Source organism: Rhodnius prolixus, unplaced genomic scaffold (assembly GCF_049639745.1).
Source record: "Rhodnius prolixus isolate KJV_2025 unplaced genomic scaffold, Rpr scaffold_5, whole genome shotgun sequence".
In the NCBI taxonomy this organism is placed as follows: Eukaryota; Metazoa; Arthropoda; class Insecta; order Hemiptera; family Reduviidae; genus Rhodnius; species Rhodnius prolixus.
In genome coordinates, this window is record NW_027411624.1 from 1,387,732 (window position 1) to 1,409,656 (window position 21,925).

Consider the following 21,925-nt stretch of genomic DNA (forward strand, 5'->3'; position numbering starts at 1 on the left):
CCTATAGGCGGATCCATACTTGCTCTGACGGCAGTGTCTATCGCCTACACAGAGAGCCTCATGGTCGGCTCTATTGCCTAGGCAATGGTATTTTTATTTTTATTTCTGGTATTGTTGCAAATTATTAGATTTACCATTAATTTTTGTATTACACAGTATTAATGCACTTTTGAGCAAGTTTTAACCACCAATTTTTTCACCAATTACAGTTTGCTCCCCACTGACAATTAAACAAACAACAAAAAAAAATGTACTGCTTCACGTAAAGCAATTTCACTGTAATGGCACATTTTCTTTAACTAAGAATTTATTTACTATTTTCAGTTACTCCCGATAAGTAAGAAAGGCGGTCGTATCTAATTTTTGAAAGGGAATTAAGGCCGGATATACCTACGTTTAAAGAGAATCTCTCAGAAACGGAAAACCACCCTACTTACCACTATATCGCTCCAGATGTCAATCTTTCCGGAATCCGTGTCTTTTCCACAGTTTTTGAACACTTTTTTTTTGGCGACAATCCTTTTCACTTCCTGTACTATATTTACCCCCCCCCCCAAATCCTTATTGTTTGTAGCTTGTCCTCGGGAAAAACAGTTGCTTTTAGGGACTTGAGCTAATTACAACTTATTAGTAACCCTCTAACGTGGATTTCAGAGCAAAATATTTGAAGTAATGTTCCTGAATAAATTATTTTCGCGTATTTGGTAACGATGAGTACACTTTCGAATTTGTCAGGGGTACAGTGCCATTTTCTTCATACAACTAATATACTGACTCTGATGATGAATGTAAATCCAAATTTCCTAGAACAAGTACCACTATGTCGAAAACAAAATCAATTCTATTATTCAATATTGCAAAAACCCATAACCTATTCTACGCCTCTACAATAATTTGCAGTACTGAACATTATGGTTCAAAAGAAGAAGTAGCCACTTACAAGAAAGAATTGAATGTAATATTTTAGTATATTACCGTATTTTTTGTGTCCATATACAATATATGAGTAAAACCAAAAGATTTGTGGTTGACAGTGTGGTCATGTCGACCAGGAAATTAAATTTCACTGGAATGGCCGATGAGTGTGTGAAGGAGCTACTGTCACAAACAGATACAAAAACATCTGTTTTCCTAACACGCTCTTATTGGTCTGCAAATAACAGCGCTCAGCTGTACTGCCCATTCTGAGGATTTCATTGGTGTTTATGTCCACCAACTGATGTCTAGCATTTCTGTTCACTTGTATTTCCATTTTATTTGTCTTCTAGTTTTATAGTTTTGGCACCAATTTATCGTGAGTCACAGGAAGAAGAATTCTGAAATTACGTTACTTCTTTGAAGCTCCAAATATTCCCGAATTTTATTGGACTGTAATGTACACTTTCAATGTAATTTACACTACACATTCTGTTATTGAGGCTAAGTTACAGCATCGAATTTTGGTAAGTTGCGCATAGTTTGTTCAAATCAAGAGATTTCGACTGTTAGGAGCCGCAACTTGTTTCCTGTTCGAATGTAGAAGGACTATTTTATTTAAAGCAGTCGCTCATTGAAGTCGAATTTCAGATCTTTTGTTTATCTTTCAAAAGCTCATGTTATCATTTCTTTTCCATTCAAGTTTTTCACAGAAGTTACAAGCTTTCATGTTAGCAGTTAAAGCGGCACGTTCAAAGAGAAATATCAGCGGAAAAACGAACTTCAGTCACATCATTTCTTCAAAGTGACAATTTCAGTCATTCGTTATTCACCATTAATATTATAGTGCCGTATTTGATTTTGCTAAAAATCGCTTTTAAGAGGGGGAAACATCGATTAATTCATGTGTCAATTCTAGTTGTTGATTTTGACCATAACCTCGTTGACTTGAAAGAAAATTTAAATTTGAACTACTATCGATAATCTTTTTTCCAGCTTCAATGACCAAGAGACCTTAAAACGTGTATTTCTGGCGAAAAATGAAAAGCGAAGACTCCACGATTGCAAAACTTCCGCTCGCGAGGGAGGGGCAATGGAAATTAATAAAAACTAAGTGAGCCGACCGGTCTCTATTTAAAGCCTTCAACTGGTTATTAAGCATTATTAAACTACAAAGAGAGTCCAACTGGGGAAATAAATTCTAAATTATAATATTACCAAATTTAATTAATGAATTTGATAGGATCTAATTTCAGTGAAACAATAAAAGGGAAAATTATTAATAACAGGTGTTTTCTGGGAAAGCGGGAAAAACACAGGGCGTGATCATGGACTGGAGTCAATATTTTCCAGCAATGTGCGGCTCATCACTCGTGGAGGAGTAAATACTTGGCATTCTTTCCCTGTCCTGAAGCGGTAGATTAGGATATCGGGGTATAGCAGGGCGGCCTTCTGCACTGCAGACCGCCCTATTTAATGAACATCGGGAAAATACCACTGGGGCAAGGTATTTTCATTATCTACGTCTCAGCTGTAACAGTCTATTTTCTTTCCAAAAAAAGAAGTAATGAATCGTATATTGTTTCATCTTTATTCGGTTCAAAAGTAACATTAAGTTCCTAGTAAGAGGACGTTGATATTGCAAGGAATTGGAGCACCCGGCGAAACACAATATCTGCGGCTACGCTTCCTTTGAAAATACAGGTCGCTACTTCCTCTCCCTCTTCTGGTGTCCACAGTGCTCTTCGAAATATAAGCTCCAGGAAAGACTCTAATAATCAGCAGAAATCCAGTGGTACAGTAAAACCTCCAACTATACTTTGAGGAGAGAACTATGGTTTGGCTCGACTCTTGCAAAAACGCAAACTCACGGGTTTTCTCAGAAGAGAAAAGACGCCATGGATTGGAAAATGAGACCCAAATATCTCTCTTCGCAATTAGAGAGCACAACTACATTTTGCTCAATCAAAGACATTAACTAGCTCCGAAACAAACACTCGCCAAATGTGCGGACTTCCGCATACTTACAGTAATTCTAATTTATGAATTTTCGAGTGTTTTATCACTTATAGCAGTTGGTAGGAATGATCGCCCTTGGAAATATCTGGCTAGGGCTTATGAATGGTGCCAACCGTTACGTAGCGATCTCTTAGTTCTCTTCTCTACCATAACCTCTTCCATATATAACCGTACACTCTCAAAACCCTCCAAAAATAATTTGTCCAGCGAAATGTTTGAAATAAAAACATTTTAAGTCAGCAATATGCTTAAGATTTAAATATGATAATAAATAAAATTAATTTTCATCTCCAGGGAAATTAGTTTTCGAAAATCTGTTGGGTAAGAGTTGAGATTGGCTGCCCTGTAATGGTTTTGAAGTTAAGCAACAACGGGCGAGGTTAGTACCTGGATGGGTGACCGTTACATTTCATAGTAAACTACGGTTACAAACTGTATAATGTAGGTGCGAATTAAATACTCCTGAAATGTTCAGAGTTTGAAAAGAATTCGAGTTCAAACCTTGAGAATAATATTAAGGGAAGAGACTCGTGTGAGAGGTCACGCCAGATGAGAATTTACTCAATTTAGTTAATTTTTGAACATAAAATGCCTGAGAAAATTCTCGCGCTACATATGGGCTATTTTAAGGACTCTGTTACCAAGGAGGCGTCTACAGATGTTCATGTGGTATCCAAGACAACGGAGTGCTTAATACAACAACGCAATAATACAGCTTAGAGAGTGCCAGGCAATACTGGTCGATCGTTCCTCTCTCTCTCTCTTACACACGAACACACTGTCAGACCCACTGGAGCCTCCAGATACACCCACGAGAAATACATTTGGACCTTACATGACTGGCAGCCAATCACGGCCCATGCCCAACCGAGTGTACATTTCTGAGCGAGCAATCAACAAGGCCCATCTATGGCTGGACGAATGTGACCTCAGTGTGGCTCTGTCGCCGCCAAAACATGTGAGTCTAAAAAATTGTCTAAACAGCAGAATTCAACGTAACCTAGCAGGTCTAAAAAAGGTAAACGAGTCGGCCGCTGTGTAGCGCTAATATCGTCATAAATCAAAAACGTGATCAATCATATTCTTTATTATGTTCGATGTGAGTAAACGCCGAGTTAACAAAAACGGAAGGAAGTGTACATTTACTGCAAGTTGGGCCTCAGTAGCTGATTAAGTCTTCGCTACAGAGCCGAGTGGACGTCCCAATAAGTAGCCCCGGATAGGCTCAAATTAAGACAGCAAACCTCCCAGTCTAGAAAACCTCTTCGAATGCTAATCCCTGAATAAAATAGAGGAGTAGCTACTTCCGGCCGAGTTGGAATGTTCTCAAATTGTTGTAAGAGGAACTTCTGGTACTTTCCTTATTTCTTTAAAAACTCAGGTGTTCTTTAAATGACTCTCTTACCTCTATAAAGTAAGGATATAAAGTGGACATACAGCCGAGATGTTAGACGTAATGTACGTAATGGACTAAAGCAACGATGTGATACGCTGCACTCACCTTACTTTATTGATGCTATAAATCCAATGTAAAGAATTGCAATATGCAATGTTATTTATTTTTTATTACAGTGTCCCAGTTTAGTGCAGTTATTTCTGTCACGCCAATAAACTTTTAAAGTCCGAACTTTTTAAATAACAATACTACAATGTAATCTTCAGTCTATTTATGGACTGTTATGGACGTGCACGAGACTATCTTTAATTAAATTTACTGAAAACTTAGAATAGAAAATTTAGAATTAAAAAGTAGAATTTGTTTAGTACCAAAACGACAGCTAGAGTGCATGTTTGCTGGAGTTGCCTGAAAAGCATGACGTAACACTTGTCCCGGGCCAACACTAAAACAGTGTGCGTCCGATTTTTTCACATAACCTCTGCAAATCCAAAATTTCGATTTTTTTTTTGGTTTACCTACTTACCCGCCATTACAATCAAATTGTGACTTTTTTTCGCGTGTTTGTTTCTGCTGAGATTAGTGCCGATCACCTAAAGAGATTCGTTGGCTAGAGAGATTGTCGACAGAGCATACCTTCGCACTACCAATGCACCACCAAGCCTCCCTAGCAATGTAAGAGAAAATACTATTTACAAAAAAAGAAACGAAGAGTTTTTATGGTTGAAATTTATTTCAGTCTGTCAAGAAGTTCGCTACGCATTATCCGGATTTATCAAATCTAATTATGTAGATTACAAACTAGCAGGTTAATTTAAAATGAAATCAGATTACTAAAGGAAACTGTGAACAGTCAGCGAAAATTCGAAACCGTGTCGTCATTAACTGAATTACTGACGTCAGTCTACTTCCCTTTATGGGTTTCTGCAATTGTAGGAAACTAACAAACCTGTGAATTATATTTCTAATTTATGAGTAATTCGACTTATCCCCCGTGAAGAGATATTTTCTTGAATTAAGATATTTCAAAATTATTTACTATTGTAAAATTTTAATTTTCAGCGAAATCTTGTTTAAATCTTTGACTAAAATAAAAGGGATGAAGGTTACTGAACAAACTAAAAATCTTTAACAGCAACCAATGAAACTGATTTGAAAAGAAACTTTTCATTCAAGAAATAGAATAGAATAGCTATCCGTTCTATTAAGTGAAAATTTTAACTTCAAATATCTCGAAAACTACCCGATAGATTTTGTTTATATTTTACCTGTATATGGAGACCACTATTGTCTATAATTGTGTAAAATTTAGTAAATATCTATGGAGCAGAAAACGAGATTTTTTGAGTTAAAGTTTGATTCCGTTTAAAAAAGTGAAAGGTTCAACTTCAAATATCTCGAAACCTACTCGATAGATTTTGTTTATATTTTACCCGTATATGGAGACTACTATTGCCTATAATTGTATAAAATTTAGTAAAAATCTGTAGAGTAGAAAACGAGATATTTAGAGGTAAAATTTGTTTCTGTTTCAAACAGTGAAATCTTTAACTTCAAATATCTCGAAAACTATTCGATAGATTTTGTTTATATTTTACCTGTATATGAAGACTAGTATTGTCTATAATTGTGTAAAATTTAGTAAATATCTATAGAGCAGAAAACGAGATTTTTTGAGTTAAAGTTTGATTCCGTTTAAAAAAGTGAAAGGTTCAACTTCAAATATCTCGAAAACTACCCGATAGATTTTGTTTATATTTTACCTGTATATGGAGACTACTATTGCCTATAATTGTGTAAAATTTAGTAAATATCTATAGAGCAGAAAACGAGATTTTTTGAGTTAAAGTTTGATTCCGTTTAAAAAAGTAAAAGGTTCAACTTCAAATATCTCGAAACCTACTCGATAGATTTTGTTTATATTTTACCTGTATATGGAGACTACTATTGTCTGTAATTGTATTAAATTTAGTAAATATCTATAGAGCAGAAAACGAGATTTTTTGAGTTAAAGTTTGATTCCGTTTAAAAAAGTGAAAAGTTCAACTTCAAATATCTCAAAAACTACTCGATAGATTTTGTTTATATTTTACCTGTATATGGGGACTAGTATTGTCTATAAAAGTATAAAATTTATTAAATATCTATCGAACAGAAAACGAGATTTTTGAGTTAAAGTTTGATTCCGTTTGAAAAAGTGAAAAATTCAACTTCATATATCTCGAAACCTACTCGATAGATTTTGTTTATATTTTACCTGTATATGGAGACTACTATTGCCTATAATTATGCAAAACTTAGTAAAAATCTATCGAGTAGGAAACGAGATTTTTTGAGTTAAAGTTTGATTCCGTTTAAAAAAGTGAAAAGTTCAACTTCAAATATCTCGAAAACTACTCGATAGATTTTGTTTATATTTTACCTGTATATGGAGACTACTATTGTCTATAATTATGCAAAACTTAGTAAAAATCTATCGAGCAAAAAACGGGATTTTTTGAGTTAAAGTTTGTTTCCGTTCTATAAAGTGAAACTTTTAACTTCAAATATCTCGAAAACTACTCGATAGATTTTGTTTATATTTTATCTGTATATGAAGACTACTATTGTCTGTAATTGTATTAAATTTAGTAAATATCTATGGAGCAGAAAACGAGATTTTTTGAGATAAAATTTGAATCCGTTTGAAACAGTGAAAATTTTAACTTCTTATATCTCGAAAACTACTCGATAGATTTTGTTTATATTTTACCTGTATATGGAGACTATTATTGCCTATAATTATGCAAAACTTAGTAAAAATCTATCGAGCAAAAAACGAGATTTTTTGAGTTAAAATTTGATTCCGTTTGAATAAATGAAAAGTTAAACTTCAAATATCTAGAAAACTACTCGATAGATTTTGTTTATATTTTACCTGTATATGGAGACTACTATTGCCTATAATTGTGTAAAATTTAGTAAAAATCTATCGTGTAGAAAACGAGATTTTTTTGAGTTAAAATTTGAATCCGTTTGAAACAGTGAAAATTTTAACTTCTTATATCTCGAAAACTACTCGATAGATTTTGTTTATATTTTATCTGTATATGAAGACTACTATTGTCTGTAATTGTATTAAATTTAGTAAATATCTATGGAGCAGAAAACGAGATTTTTTGAGATAAAATTTGAATCCGTTTGAAACAGTGAAAATTTTAACTTCTTATATCTCGAAAACTACTCGATAGATTTTGTTTATATTTTACCTGTACATGGAGACTATTATTGCCTATAATTATGCAAAACTTAGTAAAAATCTATCGAGCAAAAAACGAGATTTTTTGAGTTAAAATTTGATTCCGTTTGAATAAATGAAAAGTTAAACTTCAAATATCTAGAAAACTACTCGATAGATTTTGTTTATATTTTACCTGTATATGGAGACTACTATTGCCTATAATTGTGTAAAATTTAGTAAAAATCTATCGTGTAGAAAACGAGATTTTTTTGAGTTAAAATTTGAATCCGTTTGAAACAGTGAAAATTTTAACTTCTTATATCTCGAAAACTACTCGATAGATTTTGTTTATATTTTACCTGTATATGGAGACTACTATTGCCTATAATTGTGTAAAAATCTATCGTGCAGAAAGCGAGCTTTTTCGAGGTAAAGTTTTTTTCCGTTCTATAAAGTGAAAACTTTAACTTCAAATATCTCGAGAACTACTCGATAGATTTTGTTTATATTGTACCTGTATATGAAGACTACTATTGTCTATAATTTAGTAAAAATCTATCGTGCAGAAAGCGAGTTTTTTCGTGTTAAAATTTGTTTCCGTTCCATAAAGTGAAAACTTTAACAAACAATGGAGATAATTTTTGTTTATAATTTTTTAAAATTTCGTAAAAATCTGTTGAGGAGGAAACGAGATATTTAAAGATAAATTTAGGTTGAAAATGCAGAAGTGTTGCAGCATGTTGGCGAATGGCTTTGGTAGCACGTCTGCGGCAAGCTTATGAACAAATAGTATGTGTTTCGTCAATTTTCAATTTTCCATATGCCGTAAGGGGAGTCATTTGGTAGAATATTTTTGAACTTTTAGGGTGACTGAATTTTCCAAATGGTAACAACTTTGCCCTGTGTTATATATTAGATTTGTCTTATTACTAGAGTGGTGATAGAACTGGACTACCATTGGTTTTTAGATTGAAACTTTGCAGAATAATTATTTTATATTGTGTCTCGGAACTTTAAAGTTCGCCTATGGCGACGTTGTTTAGATAAAATTATTTAGCTGGAGGTTTACTACGCTCGGAGTGGAGTCCTCAAGACCAGAATTTTGGTATTTTTGGTCTTTCAAATTGGACACAAATACAACGGAGAAAGTGTTTTTAGAGGTTCAGTGAAGAATAGATAAAGTAGAAAATTAGAGTAGGTTACTCGATTTATTGACTGAAACAAAATAAAATAGTAATACTCGTAATAAAGGCAGAAGTGAAAGTGCAAAAACGAAATACTGGAACGCCGACGCCTGGCACCCTGCCAGCATACAAACCAACAACACCCAGATAATAGAGCACTCTAGCGTAAATTTATGGCTTTATGTATCTGAGGCAAGATGGCCGACATCTACTTAATGTAGGTATCAGTACTTGTTTACAGAGCTCCTTGGTCCGTGCCATAATAATTTCGACTAAAACTTTATTTCACCCAAAACTTTTCCAATTTAGGCGAGGTTAATTGCAGATCTTTGGTCTTCATTAATAGGGAAGTTAGTCTACGATTGCTTTGGATCCGCTAGCATCTGATTTTTGGAATTTCTTCTAAATGGGTATGCCTGAGCGGTTAGACTCAGCATGTTGCTAGACAGTTTACACTTGCTTCTAAGAGTATTGGTAATTAGATTCGAGATTAGGGATCAACTTCTGAAACTTTCTGACCCATAGAATCTTAACATTTAGCTTAGGGGTTTATCCTGTCTCAATGGATAGTTGTAGGAATCCCAGACGGATGGATTGGGACTTCTACTCTGAACACGTAGGTGCTGGATTGAATTAATCCTTATAAATGAGCTCTATGCGCCCGTCGACAATCCACTTCGATAATTCGGAGTCGAATGTGAGGAGCTGTCGGTTTCTTTCACGGATTTCTCTGAGATCTGGTTGGTTCCCTCTCTGGAAATCGTGGTACAGAGAAGCATCTCTACACAATGGACCTGATCTTTTCCCTAGAGTTTTTTAGATAGAGAAGAAACCATCTATCTTATGACGGGCTGTCTATGATGTGAGGGGTGTAGGTAGCGTTGTAAGTTGATGTTGAGAAGCTTGGACAGCTTTCTCTTAATATTATTGTTTGGACAGCTGTGATTTCCAGATAGATCTGGATCGGTTGCTGCTTTTGTTTTTTAGGGTATGAAACATAAGGGCCCAGTAGGGCTTTTTGGATAGCGTAGGGTTTCTCTTCCCATTGTGAAAAATAATAGGCAGTGAACATAACGATTAGATTTGAACTTGAGAATTTATTTTACGCCTACCTTTCTATCGCTTTGGTTGGCAATTGTTTTTTACTCCCAGAGCAATCCTCAGGTTATACCCGACCACAAGATCATCAGGATGGTTGAGGTCAGTAAAATGCGAAGGCGAACTGATTTCTCGAAACTGATGTAACAGTAAGTGTAACTTCCAGTAAGTGAAACTGGTTTTCATCTTGAAAGTAAGTTTTGAGAGGACTTTAGAGAGGCTTGACATTACGCTCTCTTCCATAGATACCTTTTAGTTTAGCCATCAAGTACAATGTTGAAACCAACTATCTCTTAACAATCAAGAAAATTGAACTACATAAACTTGTCATGAAATTGCTGCATAATTTCCAGGTAGTGCCCAAGAAGTTGGGGATCCGTCTGTGTCCGCCAGCCTTAATGTTAGTCTACGAGCAATCAGAAACTGAGGGTGCAGATGCCGGAATGAAGTTACGTTTAAGGACTATACCTTTAAGGAATTTAGTGACCAACATCACCAGTACAGACTTCCTCTTAGAAGATCTAAGGGCAAGACACGATATGCTGGCCGGCATACCCGACCACAAGATCATCAGGATGGTTGAGGTCAGTAAAATACGAAGGCGAACTGATTTCTCAAAACTGATGTAACAGTAAGTGTAACTTCCAGTAAGTGAAACTGGTTTTCATCTTGAAAGTCCCAAAATTTGTTTCTAAAAACAACTGACATGAAAGGATTTGGTTAGTGGTTAGTATTCAGGTTTCTCACGTTTTGAATACAACTGCGTGCCGTTAGATTTTCTCTAGCTGGGAACATATTACAGATCAATGTCCTGCAATGGACCGTGATATTCATGATGATAGAACATCTAATTTAGATAATTCTAAAAATTTGTCTAAAACTTACACAAAATTCATGAATAATCAATAAAAGCTAAAGATCTTCAAGCAATGGATAGTAATCACCTATGTTTTCAGACGGAGAATTAGGCATCGTGGATGGAGTGTAGAAGTTCCGAGTTTACTGGTAAAATGTTTCCCAATAAATAAAAAGAAGTTTTGCTGGACTTGAACTGGGGAAATGTCCGCTGTTTGTATTCGAAAAAATTGATAGGGACACAAGTTAATATTTTCCTCACCTAATACAAAGAAATTGAAAAACAATGTAGCTTAAAAAAATTGTCGCCAGATTGCAGAAACTGACAAGAAACTTGTTTCCAAAATCAACCACGAGGAACAGCACTTTCAATAAAAACAAAACTGGCATGTTTGTTTCCTTTGCTACAGTTATTCTGACAGCTGTTTATGACAAATATTGTGAATTTTCAGCAATTTCTGATTTTTAAGGAACTAGTTCATTCGTAGTAACAAAAGTGAAGCGCTAGGTTTGAATGTAATAAGTGATTACACCATTTCTTTTAGATTCAAAGTACCTCAAAAAGTTTATTTTCAGTTAAAACTCAATCTAAAAAGTAATACCATCGCTTCCTTTTAATAGGAATGAAAGGAAGTAAACATTTGGTCGGTATGTGTGAGTCTGGGTACTACCATTGGTTTTTAGATTGAAACTTTACAGAATAATTATTTTTAGGGCATTCCTCTAAAGTGCAGTTTGTTTTCGGTCTACAACTCTACCGTGTAATTAAAATCAACGCGATTTGAATATCGTTTCCTAGAAAAAAAAAAAACTTTAAAAAATGTGTTACAAACGCATTAATATTTCTTAATCTCAAATCATTTTATTGCAGATAATTAAAAAAGTACGTTCAGGAAAAGGCAGTTTGGAGGAGATAATCCAGGAAAATGGACGAACGGTCAGTGAAAAGCCGTCCAAACAGAGTGCAATGCACGTAACAAATGAGAAAAGTGGAGGTAAGTCTTCAAAGAATAAAATTGAAGAAGAAAAACAAGACGAAGAAGATACAGACTTTGAAATCGACGATGAACTTCCACTAGACAAACTGGAATCCGAAGAAGAAGATGACTTCTGGAATTTGTAAATTAGAAATTGGTGTGTGTTATTTAGATTTGTTTTTTGTATTTATTTATTTATTTTTTGTTGTTGTTAATTATTGATTAAATAAAAGAAAATTAAGGTGAATTCGGAATGTTGTTCGAATTAAATGATCAATTAGAAATGTCTGCAAGAGCTGCGTTGGTCTGATTTTCCGAACACCGGACAGAGAAACAGACGTCTGTAATTTGGAAACCGTATTTAGGAGGTAGATTTCTTTTTTCTTTTTTTTTTTTTTAACGTATGACAATATTTAAACGTTCATTTCTTTATCTTACAACTAACTTGTAAGATAAATTATAGCAATCGTGTCACACTTTCGATATCGTATTGATTTTCACTAGAAATCAATCGGTTTTGAAACCAGCCGAGTCGAAAAAGTCTGATGGGAACACTAACACAACTTTATCAAACTTCAAATTCCTTATTACTAACTCAAACGTCACTAACTCGTACGCTGTCTTGAAGTTATCGGAAACAAAATTTACTTCTTATAAACATCATAAAGATAGTAAAACCACATCAAATCATTTAACTCGCACTTACTTATCTTCAAGCGTGGAATTTTACTCAGGTAAGTAATTTCCTATTGACACTCATTGGTAATGAGGCCGCTCCCTTTATAAGGAAATCTCAACTCATCTCACCCTCAGAACTGTTTTAAGAAGGATTTCCCTCAAAAAATGGTTCAAATAAAAATTGTAGATACAATTATGTAATCAGTACACCACATTTAAAAAAACAAAAATTGCAGTCATTTTCGAGAAAATGTAAACATTAAAATCCAAGAACTTCCGGTTGAGGTATTTGATCACTACATAGGAATTGGAAAAAAGGAAATGTAGAATAATGGATATTTATTTATAAATAATAAGAGAAATTTTATTAAGTGTTAATTGAAAATAATTTTCTAAATATCTTCAGCTGATTCAAAAACCATTTTCATCCGCACTTCCTTCAGTACTTTGCTCTTCCAAATTTTAGTAGTAATTAATGGCAGGTCGATAAAATCGGGCTGAAGTAGTATCGATCTGTCCGACAGTCAAATACAAGCAGATAGAAAGCGTGACTATCAGCACTAAGAAAAAGCCTAGAAAAACGCTTATGCTGTCTATGAGCGAATGATCTTCAGTAGGGAACAAAACGGAACTATTCATACTACTGTTATCGGACATTGAAGATTGTGTAATTACACCACCAACTGAGAATTCATCATCTTCATTTTCATCAGCCGCAACATCCGTTTTAATGCTTCCTCTAAACATGGTCGTAGTACCCTTTTTTTTCTTTTTCTTTAAGCAAACCCTTTTTACTAGCAAAAATAACTTACATATGATTTGCTAGTTTGTTTAAATGGCTGTGGAATCAATCAGTAAAGTTTACAAATGTTTAGTAATCAATCCATGTTTTATGAATATATTGATCTCAAACGGTTTGTTTTTTGAAAAAGACTGTAGCTGTTTTTATTAAGGTTTCTAAAACAATTTTTTTTTCAATCAATAAGATTTATAATTCATTCTTACCAACATTATAAAGTTTGAAAAATGATTACACTGATAGGTTAGCTCGGATTACAACTTATGGGTGTATGTAAGTAATGTCCTTAAGAAGTAAAGACGTACTTCGCATTGAAAAATTTCGCTAAAAAATATAACCTTTCTTATCAGTACACGAGAGATATGGCCGTACATCACACGAAAATAACAATTCTATCGAATCCATTCATCCTCCTCCTAGTACACGTACACGTAATCGATTTTTTGGCAAAATGTTTCAAATAAAAGTAGATCTAAAACTGTCCGGTAGGACTATTATAAAAGAGTTTATCCTCAAAAACTCCACGAAAAAGCATAATATTGAAATATACCCACCACACTTTGACTTAATATATTTGAAAGCGCACTAAACGATTTCATTGATTACCTTAACACATGTTCAAACAATACCTGGAAAGTTCAACGCCACTTTGTCCTCAACGATGACAAAAGCTAAAAAAGCAAAAAGTAAAATAGACTGCCTATAGGCAATTTAAAAACAAAAAAATTATTTCCTCAAATATAAAAAGTAAAGTAATCGCCTATTTTTTTCAGGCGCGACTTAACGTCCAACTACCAATTAGATGTCGTGGACGGTCCTCAAATATTAATTAATCTTTACGTATGGCTTAGGACAGAAAGTTGATTTGCTTTTCAAGAAAGTCTTAGAAGAATAGGAATAATGGCAATTGATCCCTGGAGAAGGTTTCAAAAGAGGACAAGAATGGACACAAGAAATGGTGTGATTTAAGTGGAAATGAAACAGGCGGATGGAAGTAATGGAAATTTTTGAAGAAAAGATGTTTAGGTCACTTAGAAAAAAAAAAAAAAAAAAGCTTGTGAGAGATGTACGTGAAATGGTTAATTTGGTTAATTATTAGGTTTCGAGAATGAATGTGAGAAGTGATAGATTATCAAGAAAGTGGGAGATGTGACGGCTGAAAGAGATCTGAGAAATGCAGATCTGGAGAGAAATCTACATAAGATTTCTTGCGAAGAACTTCTCTTAATCTCGAAGATTATTCGAAGTTTGAAGGTATAGTTTGAATAAAGTAAATATTAAACTAATACATCTATATTTAACAATTTTTTTTTGGACAATTATGTAAATAACTAACTTTAGAAACCCTTCGTTGTATAAAAAAGATGTGAGATTCTGCAAGTGTACTTTTGCTTTTAACTTAAACAGTATGGGGAAAAAAAATCTATAAAAAAATAAACTTTCATTTTTTAAAAAGAAATCAAGATTTTCTTCATGTTATGTTGACATGATTCAAAAATATCATTAGATAAATACAACTTAATATAATATAATAAGAATATCAGTAAGTTATACTTGTTTTTCACATATATAATACTGATAACTTGGAAAAAAGTTTGTTCTTCCAAAATCTTTTCTTTACAAAATTTATTTAAGTACTTTTATTTAAGTACATAAAACAAAAACTCTGTACTTGTTTGTTATTAAGTGGTTTATCGGAATTATTCCGAAAACCAAAAAAAAAAGTAACTATAAAAAGTGCCATTGTTAAACAATATTTTGTTCAAACAAGACAAATAATAAAAATTAAAAATAAAATAAAGGAACTTGTAGCTTTGTTTTTTTTTTTTTACTATATATCAACAGGTTGTACGGATTTTAGATGCCAACACTTGCAAATCCCTCGATACTTAACAAATGTCTTTGGCATACTTCAGAGTCATTAATTTAAGAAATCGTGTGCTTTGGCATTTTTTATTTTTATTTATTTATTGTTTCCCAAAACAGGACAATATTTTAATGAATTTAATTGGATGTTTATTGATGAGACTAAAAATCTTCTATAGTTTCAAAAAAAAAAACAGGTAACTTTATATTACTTATTATTTTATACCATTTTTATGGACATATCGATAGTTCACCGATCATTCCTAAACGATCAGATCGGCTTGACCCTACGCTTAATCAGAAGACATTTTCGGCCCTGCGTAATCTTCATAAGCGCGCTCATCAAAGAAAAATGGGTTCGCGATGAGTAGCAAGAGTTGTGGGTGGATAAAAATTTCATTATCAGCTTCTTTCCTAAATTACTAAGGTATTTCGCCAACATTATTTAGACGATCGCGATCATAAGCTCATGAACCACGGCAAGAATGATACTATTTCTTTAAGAAGAGGAAACCCAAAACAGACTCTTTTGGGCCTACACAGCAGCGTGTAGTCTTTTCTGATCTAATCTAACTGAAGCAAAAGCTCAAGTTGATTAACTGTAACTGGAAAAGTTGATGCATGCAACTATTTGGGTTTTGCAAAAACCCACAGAGCTTTTTTGGGCTCATCACACACATAAATGCACATAAAAACAGACTATTACTATACATGAATGTTGACTAACGTCTTCTCATTACAGATATACCTTTTCTGATCATGTCAAATGGTTTTCATCTGCGCAACAGTAAATAGATAAAGGACTTCTATTAATTTTTCGGCATCTGCTCGATTTTTAAGCAGTTCCGGCTAAGATACTCGTAAGCCATAACTATAATTAATTAATTGCTTAGTTGGACGGAAAAGATTTGCTTAGTTCGATCAGTTTTGGAATCTCAACGAACAGGTACTTTTTTTGTGCAACAATTTCATTATTATGAATAAGATAAATAGAATTAAAATGATACAAGAATATTTTAACAGATAATTGTAGTGAAGCTTGACGGATTTTATTTTATAAAATGGCTACTTTCTTGAAAACGGTCATGAATCAGACCGTTTTTTGGAAATGAGCTGCAATCCTTTGTTATCTACAGTATACTATTTAATAATTTTTCAAATTTCTTCCGACTACATCATTCCATTTTGCCTTTTTGAAAACAACCTTATTTTAAAAATTCTCTCTTCGATTTAATAATCAATAAATCAATTAATCATTAAAGAAAAAAAAAAATACCAAAATACAAAAAAATCACGGTACATTGTAGTCTAATAATTACGTACATACATTGTTAGAAGTATCTGATGAAGAGTTCCATGGTACCCGAAAAGTCGATCAACAAAACAGGACTTAGACTTAAATAACAAAAAAATAGACTATCGAGCCATTACCGAAAAAAACAATCCCACAATCAATTTCTAGTCTAGTCAACAGACTAAAGAAAACGTTGCACAAGAAACTGCATATCCACGACTGTGAAGGACCTTTCAAAAATTGTTATTTCTGAATAAAGCAATCGATTTCAGCGTTTTTTCTCATCAAATTAGATTTAATAATTTTTTTTTTTGTTTAACAAAAAATTTTAACTGATTCCCAAAATGTTGGCATTTAAAATCGATACTTCTTTTCTGTGGTGCAGATTTTCCCCCCCAAAGATTATCACTATCATTTTTTATTCTTTGAATAAACTTTGCCACCATACCTGGCCACGAAGGCGGGCACATCAAACTTACGTCTACATCCTTCGTAATTCATATAACGTATCTTGCCAAATATTTCTCTTTCTCTCCAACCTTGATCATGAATACCACAGATTGACCACATACAACCTGCAAAGGAAACATCGAACAATTAAAGAGGATAAGGAATATCAGTGGTTTGGAGTATTTTGGGGTTTATAGACTTTTTGGCCATTAGCGTAGAGATTCGTGCTTTTTCTCTCTCTCTCTCTCTCTCCAGCGACAACATTGGCGCTCGGAGCTTTTTTCAGCTCACTACCTTCCTCTTAACAGTGTTCTCTCGTTACAGACAATCCTGTCCATAACTTGAAAATGAGCTGTAAGAAAGGTCACACAAATAAAATTAAAATTATTGCAAATGTAACTGACAAGGGCGATATAATTGCTCGAATTGCTTGTCAAAGAAGATATCAAGGTGTCAATTAAGCTGGATGAAGTGTAAAGTACAAAAATTTAAATAAATCATTACCCACAAATCCATTAGGATCTCTTCCGTCCAAGGAATATCTATCGTTTAGATACAAAGCAATTCTGAGCGCTTCCTCCGGACTGGACGTCCACTCAAGTATCTTCTTCGCCCAGTACATCCGTAAAAATCCATGCATTTTCCCTTCCTTCACCAGCTGGATTTGCGCCGAATTCCACAGATCGTCATGCGTTCGACTTTCCTCCAACTCTTTTTGACCATACAAGTAGGTCCTCTTATCTGCCCTTAAGAAAGTAATAAAAAAAAAAGGAATTTATTATATAATTATCAACTTGGCTTCTTCGGATTGGTTGTTTTTTTAAGTTCTCAAATAGTTGAAGTTTGATGAGATCATTTTAAATTTTACATATTAAGTTTTTATTTAATACACAAGTTTTGAGAGACACCCTGAATAAAATGATACATGTTTTTGAAGATTGTAATGTAGCGAACCAATAAATCTGATTATGGTAACCCACAATTTTGTTTTCTTAATCTTTTTAATCATTAAATTCAAATTTAATACATGTGAATGAATCCAGGTCATCATCACTGAATCTTTTCTTCCAATACTTCTGGTAATGAAATGGTCAACTAATTCGGAATCTTAGCGAAAAATTCAACCCTTCTTTGTAATATGTACTCAAATGAGCCTCTAGAACTAATCCTACTCACCCTCTACCCCACAAGTGCCCTTCATCGAATTTTACTGGAAAATTGCTTCAAATGAAAATTGAACATCAACCAAAAGTGATTCTACATTAAAGAAATCGTTGGGACCAATTTCAAGAAAATCACAAAAAAGTGAAAAATCCATTCAGTTAGTGGAGTTCCTTCTGGAAGATTTTTTTCCCTCAAATGAATGAGGAATTCTAAGGTTCCATCCAGTGAACTTCCAAGTGGTGTAATAAATTACTGTAATGTTCCATCACTTCTTCTCACTTATTACGGATATAACAAATCATCACCTATTAACCGCAGTAGACTTAATTTTGTTAAATGACCAATGTAAATATCTTGAAGAGGTTTTTACTACTAAATGCGTACTTACCATGTAAATTATAAGCCGAATCTACTTCATTCTCCAACAGCAATGAATGTTTTAATGAACCTCCACGAAATGGCTAATTTCGATTTTGTTTCAAAACTACAACTGTAGTGCAGACAAGGAAATATGAAGAACACCCATGATAGCTCGCCCAAGTACCAAGTGAATCGTGGGAAATGTGGCAGGATATTCTTTTCCTCAAAGAGATGTGGCTTATCCTCTTGTTTCACTTGCAATAGCCCCGTTATTGGGCGATACTGCCCACTTTGGGAAACACTGGACTAGAAGAATGCAAGTGAATTTAAATAATCCATTTAGTTAGTTACCTGTGCTTATCTAAGGTAGTTATCGCCCATTCATTTGCACCTTCCACTTGATCATACTTCTCATTATAGTAACAGAAATTGTCGGCCAGTTCTCGTCTGACAATCGCCTCTTCACAGAAAGCGTTTACACTTTCTACGTATTTTGTTTTGAATAAACTTACGTACAGTATACATCGTTGTACAGAAATCTGACCTATAATAAATTTATTCAATAATTTATCAAATTATTATAATTTTTCATACGACATTATCAAAGATATCTTCTACTTTTTTTTTTACCAAAATGTATCCAAGGAGATAGATTACTGAGTGCATCTGCCAGTGGGTCGTTTCTTTTCCGTGAGAAGTACTCTAATCTCTTTTCACAAAATTCGTACAGCGTCTGCATGCCGGCTCTATATCCAGGTGCCGCCCAATCAACCTCACCAACTGTCATGTCAACTTCAAGAGAGTTTTCCGCTCCTACCCAATCAATATCCTACAAGATTCAAAAGTCGGCTATAAAGTTTAATTAGTACATTTAAAACCTGAAGATTGAAATAAATAATTCCAAAACGTGGGGACGAATTTACATCTTATTTTTACACCCAGACTAAACATCCGAGAATCAATACGCAGTATTGATTTATGTTTTAGTTATTTCAGCTTTTCAAAGAGCAGTTGCTAAAAATACTGAAAAAAAAAAAATGGATTCATCCTACCTCGATTTTCAGTTCTCCATTGTGCGGGTGTTTAATTACTGCTGGAAATTCAGTTAAATATTCATCCAGCTTATCGCTTATCTTTTTCCTAATAGTTCTTGCTGAATATTCCAATTTATCTGATGCAATCCAGCAAGGTACAATGTTATGACCATCTACCTAATAGATAACGTTGGTAAATACTAGAATACTTGGTGTCCCGTTGGTGATGTAGTATACAAAATAAATAAATAAAATGAAAAAGTTTCTTTAAAAAAACTTTCTGTACCTACCTGACACAGTGGAATGTTTTCTGGTAGAGCCTCTTTCAATTTTTTAGCCCAATCTTTTGGCAATCTTAATGGACTGAAGTCAATCACAACACAACCTATTTTATGTTCTTTTACAAAAGTTAATATATTACCAGTGGGCTCCTTGCTTAAAAATAAATGCAGCGGTATGCTTAAAGTTTTCAAATCATTGTTTACTTCTTGGAGACCTGCAAAGAAAATGTTTTTTATTCCATAAGTAACATGTTTGCATTGACACTCGAAAAACGGAGACCAACAATACAGATTTTTACAACAGTTTTTCTCCATTAAATTTGGAAAAAAAAATCTCACAATTTAAGACAGGCAAATTCGTGATTTATCAAAAATATGTTCATTTTTAAATCTTATAAAATTTTTTATTGAAAATATGTTCATTTTTAAGCATTATAAAATTAAATTTTATTACCTTTTAGAAGAAATTTATAGTGCCTAATAGTAGAATCCATAAATTTTGGGTGTAAACAAAAACATACGTGAAGTGGAATTTTGTACTTTAAAGCTAATCTTTGAGCGAATAACAACGACCAGTTGTCTGAAAAAAAATAATTCAACATAAATGAAATCATAAAAAATATAATTCAGCTTACTGAAACTTATTTCTTCTAGGTATTTTACCTTGAACTCTTGACTCTCTTGTCAACCAATACAGAACACCTTTAGCATCTTCGGGTACATCCTCTGCTGAAGACAGTACTCTCACACGAGTCTTATTGAATTTGAAATCAAGTACAGAGGCACATTCCTTACAACAAAAAAAAAGAAAAAAAAAGAAGATACTGTGAATTCAAATTGTCAACACATGACTTTTCAAACTGTCTTTGAGCTTGTAAATAATTAATATTTACCTTAATTCTTTGTCTTTCAACATTTGAAAGAAACTCTTTGAATGTAGTGAAATTGGGGGTATTATGAGTTTTAAGTTTTTTTGACATCTTTCAATAACAAAAGATGAAATTATTATTAAACTGGAAATAAAAGATTCGTTAAAAGTATATTCAATTTCAAAGGAACTAAAATAACACTATAATTAGCTTCTACTTCGACTGACTTATTTGGAATGCATTTTATTTTTAACTTGGTACTAAGGCATATTAAATGGGCTGAAAAAAACCAGAATTTTCACGTTCAGTCACTTTTGAACTTATACAGGGCCCACGAGCCGCGACAGCCCATAGCAACAAGGCATAGTTTACATTAAATTTATAACATAACTGTAACCTTTCCACAGCGTAAGCCAAGATTTTGGCCACCGCCGTCAGCCAGGAGATAACATTATCTCTAGATAACTTTTTTATTTTATTTTATTCATTAATAATGTAAATTTAATGTACACAAAACTGTTTGAAAAATTAAACCAAGGATAAATATTTGATCTAAGTGAGTTGATTTATAAGTGTTAGCTATCAGATTTCATTTTGTGATGACTCCTAAATAAGGGCAAAGCTAACAAGTACATCTGCAGAAACATGGTTGTTTCTAAATTTGTGTCGTTTCTTCCACCATCACTTATTTTCATTTTAGAATTGGAAACAGAATTAAAATGAATTCCCCGCTGTCGATTTGATGGTAGCCAAACGCTTTGATCGAAGTAGCTGGCCCTTGTTGAATAAAATGTGTGTTTTTTGCTGCAAAATTTTCATCAAGCATATTCTGAATTTCATTCTCATTGTTGAAGGACTCGGTGGCAAAGTTTAAGAGAGTGAAGGTTACTGTCAGAAAGAAATAGGCTAGGTGGTGATGGATGTCCCTACACAAGTCCAGAATGGCTGGTTAATGAATGTTTGCTTTTAGGCGGGCATTATCATGTTGCAAGATGACCCATTGTCGATTTGGACACAGTAGCATTTCTTAATCAATTCTGTTTTCCGTGATCAACCGATACATATAGGGTGGGGATCTACTGCCATTATGTCATTTATGAGTTCGACCCTGAGTAAGAGATCTCCATACACAAATTTGTCGAGCATTATGGATGAGCATCCTTTGTTAAACTCTAGCAAAAGATGACAAAGTTAACCATTCCAATCTTCTGGACCTACGAGCAAACTTCTCACCATAAACACAAAATAAGGTTATTTTGATAGACAATAGTTACATTTTTATGTACATATTTTATTTACACTGTAAACACTATCCAACAAAAAAGGGAAACAAAATACCAAAAATGGAACGTAACGAATTTAATAACGCAATATAAGTAAAGTGTTGTTTTTTTAATTTATAACTGTTGAAAGAAATTAATTTCGAATTGAGGTCCTCGTATTTTATTATTATTTTTAACTCAAAA

The 21,925-nt window shown here is 33.5% G+C and overlaps 2 protein-coding genes across 4 annotated transcripts; one reads left to right on the forward strand and one right to left on the reverse strand.

The window, feature by feature from the left end:
- Positions 1 to 5: 5 nt before the first annotated feature.
- LOC141458821 (uncharacterized) lies at positions 6 to 16,308 on the forward strand. 3 transcript variants are annotated; one of them, XM_074137324.1, is made up of 4 exons: positions 3,610 to 3,892; positions 10,186 to 10,416; positions 11,559 to 11,821; positions 13,915 to 16,308. In XM_074137324.1, exons 1-3 carry the CDS (start codon positions 3,770 to 3,772, stop codon positions 11,808 to 11,810), a joined length of 606 nt encoding a protein of 201 aa, XP_073993425.1. In that variant the 5' UTR covers positions 3,610 to 3,769; the 3' UTR covers positions 11,811 to 11,821; positions 13,915 to 16,308. The 3 variants fall into 3 exon arrangements, with proteins under 3 accessions (XP_073993427.1, XP_073993426.1, XP_073993425.1); XM_074137326.1 differs by lacking the exons at positions 3,610 to 3,892; positions 13,915 to 16,308 and adding an exon at positions 6 to 87 and having other exon boundaries at positions 11,559 to 11,911; XM_074137325.1 differs by lacking the exons at positions 3,610 to 3,892; positions 13,915 to 16,308 and adding an exon at positions 25 to 108 and having other exon boundaries at positions 11,559 to 11,911.
- On the reverse strand, positions 14,419 to 20,906 carry LOC141458817 (deoxyribodipyrimidine photo-lyase-like). Its single transcript, XM_074137313.1, has 10 exons — positions 20,687 to 20,906; positions 20,484 to 20,603; positions 20,254 to 20,380; positions 20,045 to 20,170; positions 19,596 to 19,805; positions 19,328 to 19,482; positions 18,906 to 19,104; positions 18,627 to 18,819; positions 17,256 to 17,497; positions 14,419 to 16,876 (listed from the first exon to the last, which is right to left on the reverse strand). Exons 2-10 carry the CDS (start codon positions 20,568 to 20,570, stop codon positions 16,713 to 16,715), a joined length of 1,503 nt encoding a protein of 500 aa, XP_073993414.1. The 5' UTR covers positions 20,571 to 20,603; positions 20,687 to 20,906; the 3' UTR covers positions 14,419 to 16,712.
- Positions 20,907 to 21,925: the final 1,019 nt, after the last annotated feature.